Below are 26527 nucleotides of genomic sequence, written 5' to 3' on the forward strand. Positions count from 1 at the left end.
ATCGAGTCCCGCATTGGGCTCCCTGCTCGGCGGGGAGTCTGCTTCTCCCTCTGACCCTCCTCCCTCTCATGCTCTCTGTCTCTCATTCTCTCTCTCTCAAATAAATAAATAAATCTTTAAAAAAAAATTTAAATTAAAAATACAATACCATTTACAGTGACGTCAAAATATATGAAATACACGATGTGGATGGAACTGGAGGGTGTTACGCTGAGCGAAATAAGTCAATCAGAGAAAGACATGTATCATATGACCTCACTGATATGAGGAATTCTTAATCTCAGGAAACAAACTGAGGGTTCCTGGAGTGGTGGGGGGTGGGAGGGATGGGGTGGCTGGGTGATAGACATTGGGGAAGGTATGTGCTATGGTGAGTGCTGTGAATTGTGCAAGACTGTTGAATCACAGACCTGTACCTCTGAAACAAATAATACAATATATGTTAAAAAAAAAAAAAAAAAAGATAGCAAGAGGGGAAGAATGAAGGGGGGGAAATCAGAAGGGGAGACGAACCATGAGAGATATGGACTCTGAAAAACAAACTGAGGGTTCTAGAGGGGAGGGGGGTGGGAGGATGGGTTAGCCTGGTGATGGGTATTAAAGAGGGCACGTTCTGCATGGAGCACTGGGTGTTATACACAAACAATGAATCATGGAACACTACATCAAAAACTAATGATGTAATATGGTGATTAACATAACAATAACAAATTTTAAAAAATATATGTGAAATACTTAAGAGATAAATCTGACAAAAGATATGTGAGGAGAACAAAGTAGAAACTAGAAAAGTGAGAGAGAAAAACAGAAATGGTGAGCAGTTTATAAGCCGATTTGAAGTTTGTAATTTTAAAATAAAACAAGTTAGCCTTGTTGTATTTTTTCCAGCATTGTTCAGCAACTTATGTATATGCACAGAGAAAACATCTGGTTGAGATCTTTCTGGGCTGGAATTTTCTTAGAGTTTGAAGTTACTGATGGATACTGCAAAGACAGTGGTTTATGCCTGAGGCAGCTTAAAGATGTCTAAATCAGCTACTTAAAATTTAAGTTTATTCAACATCATCCATCTATACTTGTCCAGCTATATTCTGTTACTGTATTCTCCCATGGAATTGAACTTCTGAATGGTCTTCAGTTCTCAATTGGTCACTCATCTTTCAATTTAATATCTATTAGTCTCAAAATATTTTTGAAGACCTTTATAAACAGTTTCTACTTTCATAAGAGTTTCTCATTACCATTCCAGATTCTATTTTATGTGATACAAAAAAAGTCATAATATAAAGGAAAATATATCTTTGAAATGTTTTAAATAAAGCATCATCCATATTGCAGATAGAAAAGCAGGCAGGAAAAATTACTGTGTTAATCTTTGTGTAATGAAAAAAAACCCTCCTTTTCCAGAAATAGAAATGAATACAAAATGAAGGCTCTTTGTGATTGATTTATTATTAATATTAACTGTAGAATACTCATGATGGTATATAATAATAAACTTGATTATTTCCATTTTAATTAGAATTTTCTTTGTTTTCTCTCTTTTTAAATTTTTTTTTCCCTTAGCAATGGGCCACTTTTGCTCGGGTTTGGTATCTCTTAGATGGGAAAATGCAGCCACCTGGCAAACTGGCTGCTTTGGCATCAGTTAAACTTCAAGGATTGCATAAACCTATATACCATCAACTGAGTGAGTATCATTTTAGATCTGTCACTAGTAACCATAATTTTCATACCAGAATAGAATCTTGAAAAAGTCTGACTGAACTACTTCTAAGGACCTCTTTTTTTCCTGGGATCCCTTGTTCCATTCAGCAAAAAACCTACTGGGGCACTACAATGAGTTTGGCTTATTCATAGGAAAACCATACAGACCAGTTTGCCTGAGACGACCCCATTTTATGCCATTACAACAGCAAAATTAGCTGTAGCCCTCCTTTCATTCTCAGATATCCTGATTGGGACTATAAATTATATGTTCACTCTTATACATGTTTCTTCACATGGCGATGTGCATTTGAATAGAGAATTTTTGAAAATGAAGAAATAAGTTTGCCCTCTCTTCCAAAAACCTTTTCCCCCAGGAAGATGGATAGAACTAGCTGGACATGGAAAGTTTACTCTTTCTGTTTTTAATTGATAGATTTGATTTTCTGTAACCCTTTTCCAATACAAAAGAAAAAAGTTGTTTTGTTTTGTTTTGTTTTTAAAGATTTTATTTATCTATTTGAGAGAGAGAGAATGAGAGACAGAGAGCATGAGAGGGAGGAGGGTCAGAGGGAGAAGCAGACTCCCTGCCGAGCAGGGAGCCCGATGCGGGACTCGATCCCGGGACTCCAGGATCATGACCTGAGCCGAAGGCAGTCGCTTAACCAACTGAGCCACCCAGGCGCCCCAAGAAAAAAGTTGTTTTGATACTAAAAGACTTTTGCTTGTTACACGTAGTTTTGATTGACTTCACTTAACCTGGGACTTCAGGGACCACCCAGCAAGATCTAGGTGTTAGCTCTTACTCTTCATCTTGTTTGACCTATCAACACCATTTTTGGCAACTGATCGTAGTTTTAGCTTTTTGAAACATGAAGTTACATATACAGTGTGTAGATATAGATAAATTAATATTTAAATATAGGTAATATTTTAAAGAAAATTAACAGTTATAATGATGATGAAATAAATACCCATACTCAACATTTGGGTTATTTCCATTTTTTTTTTTTTTCTTTTACCATTACAAACAATACTACTGTCAGTATTCTTGTATTTTTCCAGTGCATATGTGGATGAGTTTCTCCGAGGTCTGTTTACAGCACAGGAGTTACTGGGTTTGGGAAACTAGTTAGTCTTGACGCTGATGTCCAGAGTTTGTATTATCCCTCATCTTCAGTAACATTGATGTTTTCATTCTCTTTAAGTTTGACTATTCTGGTAGATGTGAAATACACTCTTCTGATGTATTGTCCTGTATGCATTGTCCTGATTGCAAATGGTGCTATGTATCTTTTTTTCTTTATTGGCCTTTTATCATTTCTTCTTCTGTGAAATGTCTATACATGTCTTTTGCCCATATTTCCGCTGAGTTATTTGTCCTTTACATTTTTATAACTTTTACTGTGAAAGTTTTCACATTTTCAGAAAAGCTCAAAGAATAGTACAGTGAATTATACCCTCCACCTAGATTACACAGTTACTAACATTTTAACATATAATTTTTTACTCAGTCATTGGAAAATAAGTTGCAGATGTCATAATAAATCCCCCTGAATACTTCAGCATGTGTCTCCTAAGAATAAGAATACTCCCCTGTGTAACCAAAATGCCCTTATCACACATAACAAAACAAACATAATTTAATTGTATGATTTAATGTCCAGTGCCTTTTCAAATTTCTTTAATAGTTCCAAGAATGTCCTTTATAGCTGTTACCTCTTTTTAAGACCAGAATCCAACCAAGGTTTTTGTATTGCCTTCAGTTGTTATGTTTCTTTAGTCCTTTTAATAAAGAATAATCCTTATTTTCTTCTTGCAGCTACCCTTTTGGGGAGTCCGGGCTAGTTTTCATGTAAAGAACTTTCTTCTTAAACACATTCTCCATTTGTTCTTGGATGCATTCTCTTGCTAACTCCTCCTTCCCAGTTCCTTTTGTTCTTTTCAACTTTCCAATTTCCCAGTCTTCTCTCATTAAAACTTAGGAGTGCCCTGGAACCTGCTCCTTGGACCCCTTCACATTCCTTAAGCAATCACATTCAGTTTCATATCTCTATCTTCTATCATGCTTATAGCTGCCAAATTTATATCTTCATTTTTTTACCTTTTCCCTGTATTCCAGACTCACATAACCACATTTCTACTCAGCAAATCTTCTTAGGTATCTAGTAGACATCTCCAGCATGTTAATGTGTGTTTAACTTGGAGGTGTCATACTTCCTGATTTCCCCCACCCAAACCAACCTGTTACTTCTAGTTTCCCAATCTCAATTAACAGCTTCTCTATTCTTTTTCTTACTCTAGTCAGATGTCTTTGCTTTATTTGTGACTTCCCTTTTTCAACTCCCTGTAAAAAATATATATATATATGAAAAAATATACCTGAAGAAATATATATATCTGAAAAAATACATATATCTGAAATCTAGCCACATCTCATTAACTCTCTCTTCTACTGTAATTTTAAACCACTGTACTCTCTACTCTGGGTTATTCCAAAAGCCTCCTCACTGATCTGCCTGCTTCTGCTCTTGCCCCAATAGGGTCTTTTCTCCACAGATCAGTTACAGTTGTCTTTTCCAAATGAGAATCAGAGTAAAAGCCAAATTATGTCAGTGCCCTACAAGGACCTACATGGTGTGGTCCCTATTATCTCCCTGAGTTTATTTCCTACCTCCCTTGAGTAATCCACTAAGGCTTATTACTGTTTCATTAATATACCTGCCAACACATTTTTGCCTTAGGGCCTTTTCACATTTTGTTCCCTCTGCCTGCATGGGATTTTCCAAATTTATGCCTTATTCCTTCACATCTTTCAGATTTCTGCTCATTTATATTCTGAGAGAGGCCTCCCCAATTCCTCTGTCAGCTCCCCCTTTCACTTATTATACTTTACCTTGCCTTTAAAGAAAAAAAAAATAGCATTCACTGATCACACATAGTATATAAATGTGCATTATCCACCTACCTTTACTAGATGAAGTTCTAAGAGGACAGGAACTTGGCCTGAATTTTTCACAGCTATATATGCCCAGTGCCTAGAATGGTGTTTGACACATAGCTGGACTGCATAAAATGTTTTTTGGTGGATATATGCATTCATGAATACCAGTTTTGAGAATGAAGAAATTACTTTCAATCAGGGCTCTGGCATTTCAACTAAGTTAGATTTTGGATCTTTGGAGCTAGGAGAAAGAGACCTGTAGATGGTTTGATTTGGGTAAGAGCAAGAACTTGCGAGTTTCCCCATTTCTCATACTTGCTGCTCTAATCTTTTTCTTCACTTAATGAAAATTTCAAAGTAAGCCCACAACCTGTGAAATCTTTAAGTACAGTATTTGAATGTAAGGATTCTGTCATGTTGATCTTTGTTCTTCAGGCACCTTAGTATAATGTCTGGTCCTTCAGAAATGCTTGTCAGAAACATTTTGTGGAATGACACTTTTAAGAAAATGTTTTACAAGCACAGTCTCAATATTCGCTGTAGTTCTGTTCTTTAAAGTCACCACGAATGCTGAATGAGAGTGAACACCGAATCGTTGCTTCTGGGAGAGACACTGTTAGGTTCCTATGAGCCTCTGGTCACAGCATTTTTTGTCAGCCAATCAATATATAGTCTTGTTTATGTGTTTTTGTTTAAAGACACCTTATTTAATACACACATTGTTGAACTCATGGCCAACTGCAGAGTAACTCATGACTGAACAACACTTATCTAACACACATTTTCTTTGTAAGACACACTGGAGCCTTCTTGTACTTAGGAACGCTACACAGCACTTGAGCATCAGACTTGAGGGATATTTAAAAAGTAAAGTCACTTTAAAAAGAACAAAAATGCCAAAAAGCTAGCACTAAATGGACCACAAAGGGACACTTGTTTATAGTAAGAGAACAGTCAGTGCATTACGTTATTTGACCTCAGTTGGAAACGAGTACATCAAGCCACTCAAATTTTCCACTGATGTGCACATGTCTGCAAATGACTAAGAAAGTACCGCAGGTATTGAGATTATAAATAAATTTTAAGAGAACAGGCAAATTTGTAATATGGAATCCATGAATAATGAGGAGCACCTGTACTTCCAAAGTAAAATAGTGATGAGCAGACTTATGCTTGACTAATTAGAAATCTCTACTTTAAAAATCTCTTTTTTGGCAGACAAGGAGAATGCTATAGTCCTAGAATTACCAAATCATAGAAATTAATTCCTTAGGACTTCAGATATTTTGTTTAACTGCCTCATTTATATGTGAGAAAACTAAAATCAGAAGAATAAAGTGACTTTCTCACTGTCACTCAGCTACTATATTATAATAGAACTGGGACCAGAACCCAGGAACTTGTTTCCTCAGAGGTAAATTACCCATTCCACCTCAGTGTGGTGATTCTTAGCCACTTAGGCTGTGTTTTCCTGCTGATTTGTTGGTTTTTTTTTTTACCTTAGCAATGTTATTAACAAGGTCGTACATAAGATCTCTTAGATTGTTTTTGTAGAAATACAAACAGTACAAAATTTGGGGGAAAGTAAAATTAGTAGTAATCTGATTTCCTTAAAGTATAGCACTTATCTGTTCACTGAATTAAAGTTCTGCATTCTATAAGCAGGTCATTATTGCAAAAGTATTCCTTAGGTACCTAATGAGAATATTCTTCTAGAACACCAGACGAGCTTTTGTGGCTGCCTCTCCGGTCATCCTTTTCTAGTAAAGGAGAACAGCTTTTCTATGAAATTAAAAATTTACATTTTAAAGACGGAGTTATTTTTGTTTTACTATATAATTTAATATGTAACATATCAGCAAAACTTTTTATTTCCACAAGATGTCACTAAAATCAAGACTTAAATTGCAAGCAATTTTCTACTTACAAACATCTCATGTTGTAAGTTTACTTCTAACATTCATTGATTTAGTAAGCATTTATTAAGCATGTGTTATGTGCTCACAATCACTGTAAACATGTTTTTTTGAAAATTGACATGCAGTTTCCCAGAAAAATAATACTATAAATGATGGTCGTATATCCTGGAGTGATTATAAAAGTTAGCCAACAAAAAATAAATAAATAAATAATAAAATTTAACCAATAATGTATCTAAACATGATATATATGATATTTGAACTACTTTATAGGTCCAGTGGACTTTGTCAAGTGTTGTAGAAAACCAAATTTCCACTTACGAGATTATTTTTTATGGAAAATGTGGTCTGGGTCAAGCTGGAAATGATGTGGAACTAGGAAAAGCATTCTCTCCTCTTTCTAATTAGAGCTGCCCTTCTGAATTTGGGACCTGAGAGCTTTTTGAGCTTGTTTCTTTGTCACTGATGAATGAAAAGAAAGGACACATGGTAATTTTTGGATTATGACTTACTCTTCATGAGGATTCCACTCTTTTTGCTGCTTACAAATTGAAAAATTGAGGAGGACTGTATGAGCATTTATAAGAAGCAGAGAGGGGCACCTGGGTGGCTCAGTCTGTTAAGCTTCTGCCTTCCACTCAGGTCATGATCCTGGGGTCCTGGGATGGAGCCCCGCGTCGAGCTCGGGCTGAGCCTGCTTCTCCTTCTGCCCCTCCCTTTGCCCCTCTCCCTGCTTGTGCTTTTTTTCTCTCTCTCTCAAATAAATAAAATCTTCTAAAAATAAATAAAAAATTTAAAAAGAAAAGAAACAAAGAGAAACTTTTATTTAGCATTTTCTAAAGTTATTATTAGATTATCCTAAAATACTCCTGATCTACATGAAATGAAACAAAAGTTGCAAACAGTTCTTTTTTTTTTAAAGATTTTTTTATTTATTTTTTATTTATTTATTTTTTTTATTTATTTGACAGCAAACAGTTCTTAACATTATGAATGCTAGCACACCAGTTTAACAAAGATTAGATTAGATCTAGTCCAATCTCTAGCATTCTGCCTTGTATTATTTACATCTTGTAAGGACTTGTTAGAAAATAAAGTTTAGGATGCTGTTTTTAAAGTTAGCCAGCTAACATATTTTTCTTTCTTACTATCAAGTTCAGTGTCAATTTATTTCAAATGTCAATTACTGCATCATTTTAATTTTGCAGTCTTAATTACACATTTATTCTTCCGCTCCTAGGATATCATCGTACAAAACAGTGAAGGAGAATTTTGCTTCAGGTTACATCCAGAATACTTAGCTCCTTTGGAAGATATTTAGATATTATCAATAAATTTGAACAACACTCCTTAGTCCTATCACAGTGTCTTTACACTCAGTAGATTTTGTGGTAACCTACATGGTCATCTGTTGTATTGGCTATGCACAAGTTCAGGGATGCCAAAAATAACATTGAGCTAGGCATTTGGACATTTATCTTTCAAGGTTAGAAACAAACGTAATGGCCAAAGCCAATTTTGTTATGTATCACTAAATTGAAATAGCTATTTTTCAAACATTTCTCAAACCAAATCTTGTATGGAGACCCAATATATAAAAACAGTGCTGCACAGGGGCACCTGGGTGGTGCAGTTGGTTAAACGTCTGACTCTTGGTTTCTACTCAGGTCATGATCTCAGGGTCATGAAATAGAGCCCCGTGTCAGGCTCCACGCTCAGCGCAGAGTCTGCTTGAGGCTCTCTCCCTCTGCCCCCGCCCTCCATGTGCTCTTTCTCTCAAATAAATAAATCTGTAAAAAAAACAAAGCAGTGCTGCGCTGGCTGAAGGAGGGAGAAGATGCTGGACCCTTGCTCCTGTGAGTCACCTTCTCAGAACCTGACATCTCTATCAAATACAGTTTTAAAACCACCAAGCTAAACCAAAGAACTTTTATTTATTTATTTATTTTTAAGATTTTATTTATTTATTTGAGAGAGAGAGAGCATGCGTACAAGTAAGGGGAGAGGCAGTGGGAGAGGGAGAAGTAGGCTCCCCACTGAGCAGGGAGCCTGATAACAGGGCTCGATCCCAGGACCCTGGGATCATGACCTGAGCCAAAGGCAGACGCTTAACCGACTGAGCCATCCAGGTGCCCCTAAACCTGGGTTTATTTTTTTAAATTTTTTTTATTATGTTAATCACCATACATTACATCATTAGTTTTTGATGTAGTGTTCCATGATTCATTGTTTGCGTGTAACACCCAGTGCTCCATGCAGTACGTGCCCTCTTTAATACCCATCACCAGGCTAACCCCTCCCCCCACACCCCTCCCCTCTAGAACCCTCAGTTTGTTTCTCAGTCCTTAGGCTCTCATGGTTCGTCTCCCCCTCCGATTCCCCCCCCTTCATTCTTCCCTTCCTGCTATCTTCTTCTTTTTTTTTTTTAATAAACCAAAGAACTTTTAAAGAAGGATTTGACGCTGTGAAGGGGATGAAAAGACAAGCTACAGACTGAAGGGAAATATTTGAAAACTACGCAGCCCGCAAGAAATAAACATGTAATTAGGAAATGAGCAAAATACATGACCAGCTGGCAAATAAACACATAAAAAATTCAACATTATTAGCCATTAGGGAACAGATTAAAACCACAATGAGATATCACTGCACATCTATCAGAATAGCTAAAATAAAAAATAGTGGCAATAAAAATGCTAGTGATGATGCAAAGAAATTGGATTACTTACACATTGCTGGTAGGAATGTAAAATCGTACAGCCAGTCTGGAAAAGAATATGGCAGTTTCTTATAAAACTAAACATGAGTTTACCATATATCAGTTGCACTTTTGGGCCTTTGTCCCAGGGAAATTAAAACACAAAAACCTGTACCAATTAATAATACTTCTGTATTACTCTTTATCCCCCTCTATTTATCAGCTCCTGGCATATTGTATATTTACTTACTTGTTTGTTTAATGTCTAGCTCATTCCACTAGAATGTAAGATTTATTATGAACAGGGATTTCAGTTGTATTCTTTGCTATATTCCCAACATCAAGAACAGTACCTAGCATTAGTAAGTAGTAAGTTGGTTAATCAATCAATCAATGGAAAAGGAGTATAAAGCAGATTTTGGAAGAGAATCCTGCCAAACTTATATATATCTCCATCTGAATCTACCCTTGTATGGAGTCTGAGTAGCTCAGACGATTTTGAATGGTCTGATTTCTAAGATAAGAACTAGGAGTATCTCCCATGAAATCTAAGAAAGGAATTGAATGGGAGCCAGATGTGATAGAACAAGCCCTATTTACATTAAAGTGAACACCAGGAATTTTTTTTTTAACTGTGACTGGTAACTCCCATTATATGAGTCTACATTAAGAGTCTTCAGAAGGAAGCTTATAATGTAGGTGGAGGGAATAAAATTGTACAAACAATAGGACAAGATAGAGTTAAATCAGTATCATAAGAGAAATTCAGGCACCTTTGTGGAATCAAAGGAGGTTGGCTTTGGTATTAGGAAAGGCTTTATGGAAGGACTGGTATTTATTTTGGAACTTGGTATTTATGTGGAACTTAAATTTTTTGGATAAAATTTAGCAAGTGGAAATACATCAGGAGAGTATTTCTAGTGGATGGAACAAAGAAAAGATTGGAGGATCTGTGTATACATTCCTCTATGTGTGTGTGTGTTTTGAATAGAAATAATGGAATAATGCTTCGGAGAATAGCAAGTATAGTAGTGAGATGACTGTGAGACTTACAATGTAGAAAGTGATTTTAAGATGCCTAACTCAGGCCCTTGCATGTAGAGGATACAGAATGAATGCTACTTCTCTTTCTCCCAGGCAATTTTGAGGAAAAATTGGGAGTTCTGGCTTAGGGGAGAAAACGAGCCAAAACACTGAAGCCGTAGCACTGAGAAGCACTCCTGATAGTGTAACTCATCATGAGACCTTCAGTTCCCTGATGGGAAGCTTTTGAGTTTCCACTTTGATTGATTTTGTCTGAATTTATTTGGCACCTAATATTTATTTATTTATTTATTACATTTATTACATTTATTTAGTTTAGCACTGAATATTATAAAAAGGGGCCAAATAAGGTTACACATCTAAGGTGAGAATTTTTTACAAATAAACTCAGAATTCCTATTCTAAAAATTACTTACTGAACTCTAATTTTTTTTAATCTGAAGGGAATTAATTTCTCTTGGAACATCTCTTCATCAGGCAATAGAGTTCCAATTTATATGCATTTGGTGCATATTATAAAGCATAATTTTTTAGTTAAAACCTTAAAATGAAATCTGTCTATTTAACAAGAAATTTAGACAGAAATGATTGTACTATATTCAGGATCTCAGCCTTTAACAATACTGGCTTTTGTTTTAATACATAATGCAGTCAAAAAACCAAATATTTAATTGCTGGTTAGTTCTATTTAGAGTCAGAGAAGTGCTTCTAAGAATATATTTAATAGAGATCTGGCATAAGTTGTGGAGAGAGAGTAACTTTTCCCAGATTAGATAGTCATACCTTAGAGATGAAAGAACATGATTTTCATCTACTCCATGGTATTCTTTCTAATATCCTTTGAAAGATCCTTTTTGATCTCTACAAAAGAGAGTAGCTTTGTTTGGAGTAGCTCAAAGTGCTTTTTGCATACTTACAGCTTAAGTAACATTTTAAAAATAAATTCAGCTTTTGTGTAAAGTTAACAATTCCATTTTTCCTCCACGTAAGTGTCACGGAAAGAGCCAGAACATGGTGTTAAATAACATGGCATGTGAGCTTTGGCAGATCACTTAATCTTAGCAGGCCTTAGCTTCTTCAACTGTAAATGTCTGCTTGAAAACTAAGGTAACTGAAGCATTCTCTGAAACGATGTAGATCTCTTCTCACCCTCTTTGTTTTTCTTTTCATTTGCCCAATTGCATTCCTTAGTAGCCCACTATGGGTCACTTATAGGAACTCTAGGCAATTCACCAAATACAAACTATCTTTTCAACCCACTCACAGCAAACTTCCTGGATCTTTCCTTTACATTTCTAGATTCCTTTTCACTGTGGTAAAGAAAACCTACCTGCTTTATCCTCTTTCCTTTACCCTTGTTCCACATAGACTATGAATGTATGTCTCTCTGAAAATGCTGTCATTCAAATTCAAAGCTCTGCGTAGAATCTTATAATGTAATCGTTAGTTTTCATATATGGTATTTATTTATACTTATTTTTTCAAGTTTTTTTTTTAAAATAAGCTTTTAGAATCTTTTTAAGTTTCCCTTTTACTATAATAGGCATTTAAAAAATGTTTCTGATTACTTGATTTTGTGATGTATAGTGACTTCTTCAAAAACTGCATGTTGACTTTTTAGGGTTTTTTGTTTTGTTTTAGATGAACAGCCAAATTTAGGGGTACTTTCACTGGAAAATTAATCTAATACATATATTTTAATTTTCAGGTCATCTGTCATATCAAATATGCATGTTGTCATAGTTGAGAGTGGCAGTTTAAATGTAGCTAGTTAAAATGTGGGTGGAAAAAGCCTTGGGTTAGTAGTTAAGCATAAGATCATAGTACTCTATTGTTCTCTGAATTTGAGAAGAATAATCAGTTGTGATGTTTTCACATTTGTTTTCAATTTGCCTATTGGTAAAACATACCTTTTTATTTCTATATGCATATTGTTTTCAATTTGTCTTCTATTTTTAAGACAAAGTTTGTATTAGATATTTAAAGGTATGTTAATATAAACATTTTAGCAAAGTGTGATTATTAATGGGAAAAGACAATAGGAATAACAATAGTTTGCCTTTCAAAGATGTATTGTCGTTATTGGCATCTTTATTATATTCTCTGTTACCTTACAGTGTTGAGATTTTCCAAATGTCTGGCCAATTCTTTCTATACTTAAATGTTATATAAAAGAAGAACAGAACAGCAAAATCCTGTTCAAGGATTTTGGTGTTACACTGTGACTTGCTTTATATATTTTAATGTGTTGTTTAGGCTTTGAAAAGCTTTATAAATAACCAAGATCACTTTTTCTTAAGGTCATGGCTTTCATATAAAATCTTTCTTTCTTTGTTCTTTTTAAATCTAGGTGACTGTGGGGATCATGTTGTCATTATGAACACAAGGCACATTGCATTTTCTGGAAATAAATGGGAACAAAAAGTATACTCCTCACATACTGGGTAAGATAAAGCTATTGTCCAACAGACATATGAAAAAATGCTCACATCACTAACCATCAGGAAATGCCAGTCAAAACCACAATGAGATACTACCTTACATGTGTCAGCATGGCCAGAATCAAGAAGACAATACATAACAAATGTTGGTGAGGATGTGGAGAAAAAGGAACCTTCATGCACTGTTGGTGGGAATGTAAACTGGTGCAGCCACTGTGGAAGACAGTATGGAGGTTCCTCAAAAAATTAAAAATAGAACTACCATATGATCCACTAGTTCCACTACTAGGTATTTAGCCAAAGAAAATGAAAACACTAATTTGTGAATACATATATACCCCTATGTTTATTGCAGCATTATTTATAATAGGCAAAATAGAAAAGCAATCCAAGTGTGCACTGATAGATGAATGGCTAATGATGTACACATGTGCACATGCACTGGAATATTACTCAGCCACAAAAAAGGATGCAGTCTTGCCATTTGCAACAATGTGAGTATATAATGTTAAGTGAAGACTCGGAAAGATAAATGACATATGATTTCACTTATATGTGGAATCTAAAAAACAAATAAATAGGGGCACCTGGGTGGCTCAGCCCATTAAGCATCTGCCTTTAGCTCAGGTCATGATCCCGGGGTCCTGGGATGGAGCCCCGCGTTGGGCTCCCCGCTCAGCGGGGGGCCTGCTTCTCCCTCTCCCTCTGCTCCCCTGCTCCTGCTCTCTTTCTCTCTCAAATAAATAAATAATCTTTAAAAAAATAATAATAAATAAAAAATAAATGAATAAACAAAAAGCAGAATCAGAGCTATAAATACAAAGAACAAATTGATGATTGCTAGAGGGGATGAGTGGAGGGGATGGGCAAAATGGGTGAAGGGGAATGGGAGATACAGGCTTCCAGTTATGGAATGAATAAGTTACAGGGATAAAAGGTACAGAGTGGGAATATAGTCAGTGGTATTATAATAGCATTGTATGGTAGCAGAGGGTAGCTACACTTGTGGTGATCATAGCATAACATACAGAGTTATTGAATCACTAAGTTGTACACCTGAACTAATGTAACATCATGTGTCAACTATACTCAAAAAAGAAAAAAGATAATGCATTGTCAAGAAAGATAGGTAGTTGAAATATATTACTTTAAAAATACTATTGGTCTTACTAGGGGTGCCTGGCTGGCTCAGTTGGAAGAGATGCCTCTTCATCTCAGGGTTATGAGTGTGAGCTCCAAGTTGGGTGTAGAGATTATTTAAAAAAAAATTTTTTTTTAAATAAATAAGTAAACAAACCCATCCCTTAAAAGAATACTATAGATCTCACTTAAAAAGCTATTTTCAAAAATTGGCATTTAAGAAAATACTAATTTTGCATATGCTACATACATAATTTAATCAAAAAACCCACAGAACTATACCAAATACTAGTTATTACTGACAGTATTTGTTTTTCCTAGGAGCTTTTCACATAACTTCTCTGGTTTAGATTATTCTCATTTTTTAGTCAATCTTCTCAATTTTTTCTCTGTTTCCTATCATTCATGTTACTGCTATTTCCTGAACCATAATACATGAGATGTTTAAGGAATGGTGAACAAAATCCCAAATTTGGAAGATACCTAAAATCCCCACAACATACTTTTCAAGATCCAGGTCTCTCTGCCAATGTTTGAATAATAGCCATCTTGTGGCTTGTAAGGCAGCCCATTCATTCCACCTTTGAAATGGTTTAAATTTTAGAAAGCTCTTTATGCTATTGAATCATAATCTGTTTTTCTCCAGCTTTCATACTGGTCTTAGTTCTCCTCTTTGGACAGTGTTAAATAATTATATCTCTTCCACAGGACATCCTTCACATAATTTTGAGAAAGGGATCAATAAGAGCCCATTGATTTGTCTTTGGCTAAACATGTATAGTCCTTCAGAGTTCTTCATATGGCTTCCCTTTGACTATCGCCTTTATTTCTTGGTCACTCTCTAGATATAGTCATTTCTTGTCAGTGTCTTTCATAACGAAATATACTCAACTGGCTATGTTCTGATGGTTTCCTGGTATAATGGGAGTCCTCCATCTTTCAGTTGCAAACCTCTATCGCAACAGAACTTTTCTTCAAGGCCATATCACTGGGTAGTACACTAGTTCATGATCAGCTAAAACTCCTAAGTCTTTCTTAGACATGTTGCTGTTCAACCATGTATCTTCCTTGTATGTTTTAGTTGCATTTTAACCCAACTGCAATACCTTAGTTAAATTTTATCTCCAGCCTTTTAAAATCTTGTGAGATCTTGATTGTGTAATGTAATGTGTTAGTTAACCCTTCTGCTTCAGGTCATATATAAATTTAATTAAGCATACCTTCTGTACTATCATGTAAAAGATGTGGTTAGAAATGTTGACCTTTCATGGGTTTCTGGGTGGCTCAGTCAGTTAAGCGGCTGACTCTTGATTTCAGCTCAGGTTATGATCTCAGGGTCCTGGGATCAAGCCCCGCATAGGGCTGCATGTTCAGTGGGGAGTCTGCTTGAGATTCTCTCTCTCCTTTCACCCCTCTCCCCACTCATGCTCTCTCTCTGTCTCTCTAAAATAAATAAATAAATCTATCTTTAAAAAAAAAGTTGACCTTTCATTCTTGATTAAAATTATTATTTTATTTCCAAGTACACCTTCATCTTAGACAAGCAGACTTTAATAGCCCCCCTAAGTAGGTCTCAAATGCTGGGAATAACTTTTTTGTTTCCATTAGCCATCCTTTGCCCATACAAATGCCCAAATAAGTTCACAAACGGCTTTAGTAATTTCTACTATTAGGAAATCTCTACAGATAAACCAAGTTCTATAAAATTTAGAGATAATGGGGGAAGGAAATATGAAAAGTCAGGATAACATGATGTGATAAAAGCATAAAGGGGAAGTATTGACACAAAATGCTACAGTAATTGCTGTAGCAATAATATCTGTAGTGATACTGCAGATGAAGGAAAATAATAGCCCTGCCAGTAGTGAACAGCTCGTGTAATGTACCCTCTGCTGGTGGTGTCCTCTTCAGTAAAGCTCTCCTATCTATGGATGAAAATCTAAACTGTTGTAAATTGTTGGTACCCAGCTATCCCTTCTGCTTCAGAATCCTTCATTTTAGCCAACATATTGCTGTTTCTTGCCTCTCTGCCTTTGCATGTGTTATTCTCCTTCACAGGAGTGTTTCTCAAGAATTCTCACATTTATCCATTAAAACCTGACTCAGATATCACCTCTTCTGGAAGGCCTTCCCTATTTCGTCATCCCCCGTAGGGTTAGTCACTTTTTCTTTCTGTTTCTCTTGACTCTTCACTTTGTTCCTTCACCTCACTGGAGGTACCACTCTTATTATGCTCATAACACTGTTACATTATGTATTCAAAATTTAATTCTCTAGTTGTAAAAATGTTAATATATGATAATTTTAGAAAATGCAGAAAAATGTAAAGAAGGAACTAAAAATCATTTTTCATCCTGTGGAGTAAACATTTTAATACATACACAAGTTTACATCCTTTTTCACTTTATATAAAATTCCCAGAAAGCTTTTTTATAAATATTATTGTTAGTCACTGTGTAGTAGTATACAATATGATTTGCATATATAATGATTGTTCTGTTTTTTAAAATTAAAATTTTTAATTTCATAAAGAGCCCCCCAAAAATCTTTATCCATTAGGCTTTTTCAATATATAGGGTAATCTAAAATAAAACTAGAAATGTAACGAATTTCAAGATCAAAGGGATGATAATAGGTCTTTTAAGAGGTATTTCTAAACGTTACTGTAATATTGCACTAGGAGTGCATAAGAATGCCTGTTGTAAAACTGCTGACACAGTGCTGCCATAAAAATGATTTAATAATAAGATTCTGCTACTTCGATGGGCATCTGATTGTTTACATGTGCCTTATAATAAGGTATCAATGCCTTCCTTAGCACCTTCTCTGCGTATTTTATCTATTAAGAATGTTAATCCACTATTAGTTTACTTTTTACGAATTTTCTTGATATCCTTTGTTGTATGGTTATTTAACTTTTATATAATTAAATCTCTCTTTTCCCTTGTAATTTCTTCTGTGTTTTCCAGTCTCAGAAAATCTTTTCTCATCTAAATATTTCATAAACATTCGCTTCTCGTGGTTTTAGAGGTCAGGCGAGATGTGTATGTGTGCACCTTGAACTTTGACTCTAACTGTTCAGTCATCTAAAATGTATTGATATGAGTTAGAAATACAGCCTACTGTTAGATGCCTCAGTAGAATTCACTTAGTCATTTTTCCTGTGGACAGGATACTGTTAAATTTATTGTATATCCCCAGCACTCAGCACAATAGGCATTCAGTATTTACTGAATTAATTTGAATTGAAAAAAATTTGACGAACATTTAAAACAAAGTTTCTTCTCTTCCATTCAGGCTATCCCTGGAGGAAGAAGTGTAATTACTTTTTCACCAGTAAAAATCAACTGAGTATTTATTACACTATGCAAGTCATTCGTCTACTCAGAATTTTATGCTCTCTCTCCAGATTCTCTAAAACGTAAATGGTATTGTGCTTTAGAATTTGGCATCCCAGTGTTGAAAACAGAGAAGTGATCTTTAGCGTAGAAGGTGTAAAGTACTTTTTTCCATGGAGAGAATGAATACGGGAATTGAAGTCTAGACAGGTATTTCTTTTTCTGAAACTGAAATTCCTTGAAACAAATGCAAGAGTATCACTTTGAAAATTATCCATCTTTCTCAGCAAACTTCTAAATCTGCTTCTTCAATTTTATTCCTGAAATGTGGTTCTTTCAAACGTTTTCAAGTCTTGTCGAAAGAAACTTACGAAAGGAATCACATTTTAGGTAATCTTTAACTTCTTTTGCAGAGTGCACTGAGTTTATGTTTTCTTTTCCCCTTCCTCAGAAATCATTTGGGCTATATTTATCCATTCAGCATAATGAAACCTCACATCTGTATATTGTTTTTGTTTTAAATTTCTTAAGCAGTTTCACAAACATTTTCTCATTTGACTCTTGTAAAAATCTTGAGAGGTAGATAGAGCAGATAGTATCATTTTCTTATGTGAATAAACTCATATAAAAAGGTAAAATGAGTTAACTAATACTATACTGGTAGCCACTGGCAAACCTAGATTCTAGACTGGGATATGGGGCATCCAAGTTACTAAACTACCACCAGTACGATCCCAAATATATATGTATCCCATATACGAATGTATATATAGTTTTTAACCTCTATCCGTTTTATATATTTTTTATATGAATTCAGTGAAATATTTTATTACTTAAGACCAGCGTATAACTCTTAGTGGTCTTTTACCAATTGTTAGTAGGAAACAGGACCATCCCCTCTTCAGAGTATGAACTTGACTTTAGAACCAAAGTGGTCTACCACTATTTTCCCCAAACTTGACCCCTAGGCTATACAGACATTCTGACTTGGCAGGAAATGTGAAGCATATTGGCTCATTGCTTTTTCTTTCTTAATTCAAGCATGATAAACTACCCCATAATGAATTAATGAATGAATCAATGAATGAAAACTTTAAATTCCCTTGAAAGATAATTATGCCATGAATTTTCCACGATGTGGAACTTTTATGAAACACTGATAGTTGACCACTTAAAAAGAACAGCATTTCAAATAGCATAGGTTACTTATTAATTTTTTTTTAAGATACTAATGAACAGCATAGTTTCCTAAAACAATAATTCCATAATAAAAATAGTTTTCATATTATAAAACATTCATTCTCCCAGTTTTAATGTCTTTGCTTCTTTTCACAGCTATCCAGGTGGATTTAAACAAGTAACAGCTGCTCAACTTCACCAGAAGGATCCAGTAGCAGTAAGTTTATTGTATTTTTTATTATTTGTCATCTGTGGAAAGACTGGTTCAGAAACTGTTTTTCCAGTCTTGCTTCTCTTCTAATGTAGCTAGCATGCAAGGCTATAAATTCTGTGCTTTAACTGTCTCACAAGTTTTGATAAGTATTAACCCATTATTATTCAAATCTATATATTTTCTAAATACTATTTACTATGTTTTTCACGTAGCCAAACAGTTTTGTTGCTTTTCTTTTTAATTACTTGATACCAGCCTGATTACCTAGAATATGATATGTTCACAAAAACATCTTGGGAGAGAGAGCGTTGTTTGTATCTATGTATGTTTATATATCCATTATATCAAATATGCAAAGTATGTTGTTCCAATCAAAAGTCTTACCTTTTTTTGTTCATTTCATTTATTGATTACCTGAAAGAGTTATGTTACATTCTCAATTGTGGATTTGTTTTTTCCCTGTAGTTCTAGCAGTTTTTGCTTTGTATGTTTTGAAGATTTAGTGTTAGATGAATTTAAGTTTGGAATTATACTATTCCTAAGAATTAATCAGCATATGTACTTGGCCCTTTTTATCTCCAATAATGCTTTTTAACCCAGGTGTATTTTTTTTATATTAATAAGCTGCATCAGTCTTCTTTTGATAGTGTTTGCCTGAAATGTCGTTTTACTTTACACTTAAACTAGATTTTATTTTAATTTTTCCCCTCTTTCTTTCTTGCCTTCTTTTGGATTGAGTTTATTTATTAGAAGTATAAGATTAATCAATATCTTTATTTTCCTCCAGATCAAATCAAGGTCCTTAGAAGATTTTTAACACCTTCTCTCCCTCACAGTTATGATTCTTTCTCTATTCAACAGTTTTCAAAACCCTTCCAATTCAACATTCTTGTTATTGTTTTACCTAGTTACTGATTTTTTATGATTCTCTTTGCTTATAAATCCTTTCAGGTAACAGCCTTCCTTTGGGATTAATTTCCTTCTCAAAATACTTCTTTTGACATTCCTATCATAACATTCTCTTAATAGTAAACTCATTTTTGTCTGAAACTCTTTATTTTTGCCTTCTTTCTTGAAAGTTAGTTTTGCTTATTCAGTATATGCAATTCTAGGATAACTATTTTTCTCTCTCACCTGTTTGAAGCTATTGTTCAAATAGATTTTAGTTTCTATTACTGCTATTGATAAATCACATGTCAGTTTAATATTTCTTTGTATGTATTTTGTCTTCTTTTTGGATGCTTTTGAGATCTTTCCTTTGGTGCTGGTTTTCCTGTTTCTATTCAAGTCTTGTTATTTATTTTGCTTGAGGACTGGTATCTTCAGTTCTGAAAATTTGTCAGCTCTTACATCTTTTAAATATTGGTCCTTTTATTCTTTATCTGTTCTTTCCCTTTGGAAATCTGATTATATTTACAGTAGATTGTCTCATTTCATTGTACATGATTCATTAGCTCTCTTTAATATTTTATGTCTCCCTGTCTGTGCTGCATTGTCAATAATTTCTTTATGTCTGAGTTCTAGTTCTCTATCTTTTTACCTATATCTCATCTGATCAATCCTTTTATTGAGTTTCTAATTTGAATTATTATATTTTTTTTTGAAGATTTACTGTTTGTCTTTTTTTTCAAGTTTGCTGGTCAGTTTTGATAGTTTTTCTGTTTCTTTGTCATACTTTGGTTCCTTCTTATTTTTTTAAGCCTAGTAAACATAATTCTTAGTGTTTATATCTGATTCTAATATTTTTGGTCTTTGTGGATCTGTAATATATTGTTTCTGCTCAGGATACTTGATAAGCTCATGTACCTTGAAACTTCATCACTGAGAACTCTTTGAGACCTATATCTTCAAAGTGGATTTCTTCATAAAAATTTGCTTAGCAGGGGCACCTGGTGGCTTAAAGTTAAGTGCCTGACTCTTGGTTTCCGTTCATGTCATGATCTCAGGGTTGTGAGATTGAGCCCCACGTCAGGCTTTGCCTTCAATGGGAGTCTGCTTGAGATTCTCTCTCCCTCTCCCTCTACCCTTCCCCCCTTCTCTTGCATGCGCTCTCTCTCTCTTTCTCTAAAATAAATAAATCTTAAAAAAAAAAAGATTGGCTTAGCTTCTGATAGGTGCATGGGGCTATACCAACCTAAGACCTCTTTAAGCTATACTTTATAGATTTCTGGGTTTTGATCCCCATTTTAAAAAGGGTGTATTTGGGGCCTCAAGGCCTTCTGCAGTCAGGCTCATGGTTCTAGTTTCCTATCAGGAAAGATTTTTATTTTTTAATTTCCCCACTCTATACCCTGGATATTGACTTCTGTTGAAAATCTAGGTTTATGAGGAAGTCTTTGATCCTACTTCCTGACCGAAAAAGAGGTAGTCCTTTGAAATCCAAGCCCTGCACTAAGCTGATACCCTCTGGGCAAATGCGAGCCTTAGGACTCTTTTTTTGTACTACTTTCTCCTACTTCTGGCCTCTAGTTGCTTCATGCTTTAGAAAAGATTTTTTAAAACAATATTATTAATTTCATTAATATTTATTTCTTTATCATTTGAGTTATATACTAGAAATTTCTAATCTAAATATTAGCGGTCAGTATTGCTAAAAACAAAATCTCCTGTTGCCATTTCACAATTTTATTTTTCCTTCCTTAATTCTTTATAACTCAGTCTTTGAACTAGACTCATAGAATAGACAATAACATTTTCCCCATTATGAACTATTTTAGCTTTATACGTAAATACATTCATAAATGAACAAAGTGTTATGCTGTGAAGACGTTCTTTTTTTAATTTCCCTATAGTGGTGAATAAAAATAGATACCTATTGTCAGGATACAATCATTTGTTTGGTGTAATACTGCCTAAAACTTCCTTAGAGGTGAGGGAGAGAGACATGTTTTATTATAGTAAGTTCTGACGTAACATTTGGAAGTTCCGTGCTTTGCCATTTATTTTTACTTCTTATCATTTATAGGTGTTTTACAAAAATATGCTCAGATTGCTTAAGAAATATTTAACGTTCTGTTTCAAAACATGTTTTTAGACTATTACAGGTCAAATAAAATATCCTGTTTTGACTATTTATATGGATTGCATGTAATGGTATTAAACAGTTATAAGGGCTGCTGATAATATGTACCATAAGTGCTACAACAAATTGTAGTTTTAATATTTGACAGATATTTTTAAGATTTAAATTTCTGTGTTATTCAGGCAGGCATGCTCACTGTACACTAGGAGGCAATATAGTCCCAACTTTATAATTTATAAGGATTTGGCAATAGATAACATTTGTAGAAACTGTTTCAAGTTATGTTTTATAAACAAATATTAAAACACATTACAAAATGTTTAATGAAGGCCTAGAAAATAGTTCAAAGTTAAATCCATTTGAATTATTATGTCATTTAAATAATGTTAATTTTTTTTTTTAAGTCTTAATTTTGACTTTGTATTTTGAAAAAGAATAGCTTGTTAGGGAAGAGTTCAGTTATTTTACTTCAAATCAAATAACGTGTTTGTCTGGAACAGTAGGTCTTCTGCCTGCAGACATAATTTGCTTATCAGTACTTGGTGTATGGGCTTGTAAGAGAATTTGTTTCTGATTATTAGTACAGTCCTGGAATATTGTTTGTAAAATACATTAATTAATACATTTAAATAGTTATTAGTAGGTTATTAAATATTTCAAAATATTTTTATAATTACACAGATTATTTGTAAACTCATATAAATGTGTTAATTCAGCCTTTCCTTATCAACCTCTATCATATATTTTAGTTTTATTAATAGTTTCTTTGTCCTTACATTTTTTTTTTTAAGTTTTTATTTATTTAAATAATCTCTACACCCAATGTGGGGCCTGAACTCACGACCCTAAGTTCAAGAGTTACATGCGCTTCTGACTTAGCCAACCAGATGTCCCACCTCTTTGTCCTTACATTTTTTTTCTAACATGGTTCCTTTCTTATCTCTCCCCCCACCCCCATAGTTAATAAAGTTATTTTGTGTGAAACAAATGGGCACATGCCCTGGTTTTCAGATGTGGAAGCTCTTTAATATTTATTAACCTCGCTTTATTCTCTCACTTTCTGAATTCCTTAGAACTTATGCTTAAGCCTATGCAGCTATAATTACTTGATTGCATGCACACGTTGTGTTCTATTATTTGGGGCATATATTGTTTGTATGTCTGCCTTTTTCTCTCCCCTGTCAGCTTAAAACCTTTCTACACTTTCTAGCTTTCTCTAATTTGACTCTTATGTTTGCATGTTTTAATAGGGCAAGTTTTAAAAAGCCAACTTGTTAATTCAAGTGACTACAACTATACTTTTTTAAGAGCATGAACCCTAAATGCCATATAACCCTACCATAACAATAAAATTGCTATTTTGGGATATTCAGAGGATATAATGACTAGCTTATCCAGAAAAGATGCTCAGTAGTCTTAACACTGTCGATTTCTGCTTAAGACTTTTAAAAATAAAAATTTTTAAGGACAAGTATCTACATCAATGTTGTCCAATAGAAATTTCTGTCATGATGTTCTATGTCTGCACTGTCAAACATGGTAGCCACTAGCCATATGTGGCAATTGGCCACTTGAAATGTGGCTTGTGTGGCTGAGTTAACTGAATTTTTAATTGCTTTTAATTTTAACAATAGAAATCTCTATTAAAATCTCTAGAACATAGAGTATTAATAGCACTAAACTGGAAAATATATATGGGATGCCATTAGCTTGGGTATGTAGTAAGGGTTTTTTTTGTTTGTTTGGGTTTTTTGATGAGAAAATTAAAGATACAGGAAATCTTATAGTGCAACACTGTTCTAACATGTATAGTTTTAGTGGGTTTTTTTAAAATTTTATTTTATTATGTTACGTTAATCACCGTACATTTCATCATTAGTTTTTGATGCAGTGTTCCATGATTCATTGTTTGCGTATAACACCCAGTGCTCCATTCAGTACATGCCCTCTTTAATACCCATCACCGGGCTAATGCAGCCTGCCACCCTCCTCCCCTCTAGAACCCTCAGTTTGTTTCTCAGAGTCCACAGTCTCTCATGGTTCGTCTCCCCCTCCAATTTCCCCCCTTCATTTTTCCCTTCCTACTAACTTTAATACACGTCAAGTCATATTCCTGGATTATGTGTACAGATGGTAAAAATTGATGTAGCCCTCCAAATGTCCCTATCAGCAGCTTTATGAAGACCTCGCAGTGTATTTGTATATACTAGATGCCAGCAGGCCCCCAGGAGATTATGGAACACAGGGTGACACTGTGTGACCTTCTCTTGATAAAGGATATCAAATCACATTCAGACCAACAAAGAGGATAATCTTAAAAAAGAAAAAGTAAATCACGGCAAGGTTAGTTTGCCATCTTGGGAATGGGTATGGTAGAGAGAAGGGACTTTTTGTCTTCTTGAGAGGTGACAGAGAGAAACACATTATAGGTGTGATTGCATGTACTATATGTCTATTCTGGGAGTAAGACCACTGCCTGGTTTGTATTCCAGCACCACCAAGTTAGATATATAAAATTGGGAGAGTTCTTTAACCTCATTAAATCTGTTTTCTCATGTGTGAAATGAGACTCGGCATGATAAACAAGACAACAAATGTGACGCAGTTAACAATGTTAACATTGTTGTAGATTTGTGACCTACGAGTCATTCTCAAAACTGTATGGTCATGCTTACTTTATGAATTTGAAACCTCCTGATCTACCTGGAGGAAACAGATTTTAAGGCCTCCCTGGGTTCTGCTATATTCAGTATGGGACAGATTATTTGAGCCGTAGCTTCTTGTATAAGCTTAGAGAATTTCTTCTTATTCTAGCTAACATCAGTACATATGTAGATTATTTTTAATCTTTCCCTATTGTCCTTTTCCTTTAAAACTAAATTAAAGCAAATAGAGCCTAAAGAAAATAGTAATGCACAAAATAATGACAATTCCTTTGCTGTTGCTTTCACATATATCTACTTAGGTCTTAATTTCTTCCCTTTCGTTTTTGTTGAATCTTAGCCTACTTGTTTTCACCACTATCTCTAAATGTGGTTGCCTTTTTATATCCCAAATCAGATTTTTCTTGTTGAGTCCTACATATATCTGTTTTTCAGATTGTGAAACTAGCTATTTATGGCATGCTGCCAAAAAACCTTCACAGAAGAACTCTGATGCAGAGATTGCATCTTTTCCCAGATGAGGTAAGTCAGTGGTCATTGGTAATGATGCTGCAACAAGGAACATGGCCAGAGCCCCTGATAAATTGAGGGTATTCATTGCTAATTTCATCAGCTATAAAAAGCATCAATTTCATATACATTTTATGTGACTAGTAGCAAACCTTGTATGAATCATGGATTAATAACTTAGTTTTGGTTGCTAATTATTTTCCTTGATTTAATTTTAGAATACTTGTTCCTAACTCAAAATTTATTCAGCTAAAAAAGTATTTGAAAAAAATAGTTTTATTTATTACTATTAAACTATTTTAAGTCCTTAGCTTTTCCCTTTAGTATAATGTAATGAAACAGTAGAGGTTCTATAATAAAATAGTTGAGTTCAGGCTCTGGAATCAGACCATCTGGATTAGAATTCATGCTCCACCATTTACTGACTTTATGGCCATGGGTGGTTACTTATTATCTCTGTTTTCTCATCTGTAAAATGGAAATAAGAGTACCTACTTCACAAGATTGTGGTAAGGGTCAAATGAGGTAACATTTGTAGAGCACCTAGAATAGGCCTGACACAGTAAGTGCCATCATTACCATGATTGTGATTGTTGTCCTTATAATTACTACTAGAGGAATAATGTAGGAACTAATTCTAGAATATTAAGTTATATCAACTATTTAAGCCACTGTGTGCTCTATTTAGTTAGCTTAATGCATGAGTAAATTACTCATGCTTTTATCAAAATGGTTAATGTATTACCTCTGCTTTGCATGAATGAGTAGAATTTTCCAGTATTCACTTTACCTCTGAGGTAACAAGTATGGGAGCTATGTCATCATCTAAGAATAAATGACCTTCATCAAATCACAATATTAAATGTTGTATTTCTGATTGTACTGTACCATTTTTTTAGAATCCGTACTTTCTAAAAGACACACACACACAAAATGTGTATATATAGATAGATATATAATCTTAGTTATAAGGCAGTCAGGTTTGAATGTGGATGTTTTAAGTTTTCATGGTAGTTCAGTTGAACAGCAAATTACTTAAATAGTTTCAGTATTGACAATCCCCAAAAATGGATTGTCAAATATTCAAAAGCTTCATATAACATTTTGTTGTCCAGGCCATAGGGAAGTAGACACTCATAGATTGCTGGTAGGTGTACAAAATGGTGCAACCCATAAGGAATCTGAGAATTAGGTAACATTACATATAATACAATACATACATAAGGAGATTCGTGCTTGGTTCAGCAATCTGTTTACTCTGAAAATACACAAGATTATTGTTTCCACCTTATTTATAATAGTAAAATAATAGAAAGAGTTTATTCATAGGTGATTGGATAAAAAATATTACATCCATTCAGTTGAGTATTATGTAACTATAAAAAAAGAATGCCAAATATTCTTGTGAATTGATGTTTTCCAAGACATATTGGTAAGTGAAAAAAGGCAAGGTTAAAAAATACAGATAGCATACTGCCTTCTCTGTGCATAGGTACATATACATGTTTACACACATACATACCATATCTGCTTTTTGCATAAAGAAACTCGAGAAGATGAAGTTGGCTACTTATTGAAGCATGGGCACAAAGAGATGGAAGGAGTAGGGAAGAGAATAAGGTTTTTGGAGAATGTCTTTTAGATTATTTTTTTTTTTTACTTTAACTTTCTTATCATGTTAAGATTTTTATTCAAGGGGCACCTGGGT

General features: G+C 34.3%; 1 protein-coding gene across 1 annotated transcript in view; it reads left to right on the forward strand.

Moving 5' to 3' along the window:
- The window catches only part of MRPL13 (mitochondrial ribosomal protein L13), a 48194-nt gene that overhangs the window by 2891 nt on the left and 18776 nt on the right, over window positions 1-26527 (forward strand). The window contains exons 2-5 of the mRNA XM_045895972.3: window positions 1567-1690; window positions 12663-12756; window positions 18567-18627; window positions 24745-24831. Of these exons, the coding sequence (XP_045751928.2) occupies window positions 1567-1690; window positions 12663-12756; window positions 18567-18627; window positions 24745-24831 (366 nt within the window). The remainder of the gene's footprint in view (window positions 1-1566; window positions 1691-12662; window positions 12757-18566; window positions 18628-24744; window positions 24832-26527) is intronic.

This window comes from Mirounga angustirostris, unplaced genomic scaffold, assembly GCF_029215605.1.
Source record: "Mirounga angustirostris isolate CCGP_5_RB_7025 unplaced genomic scaffold, mMirAng1.0.hap1 SCAF_4, whole genome shotgun sequence".
Lineage (NCBI taxonomy): Eukaryota > Metazoa > Chordata > Mammalia > Carnivora > Phocidae > Mirounga > Mirounga angustirostris.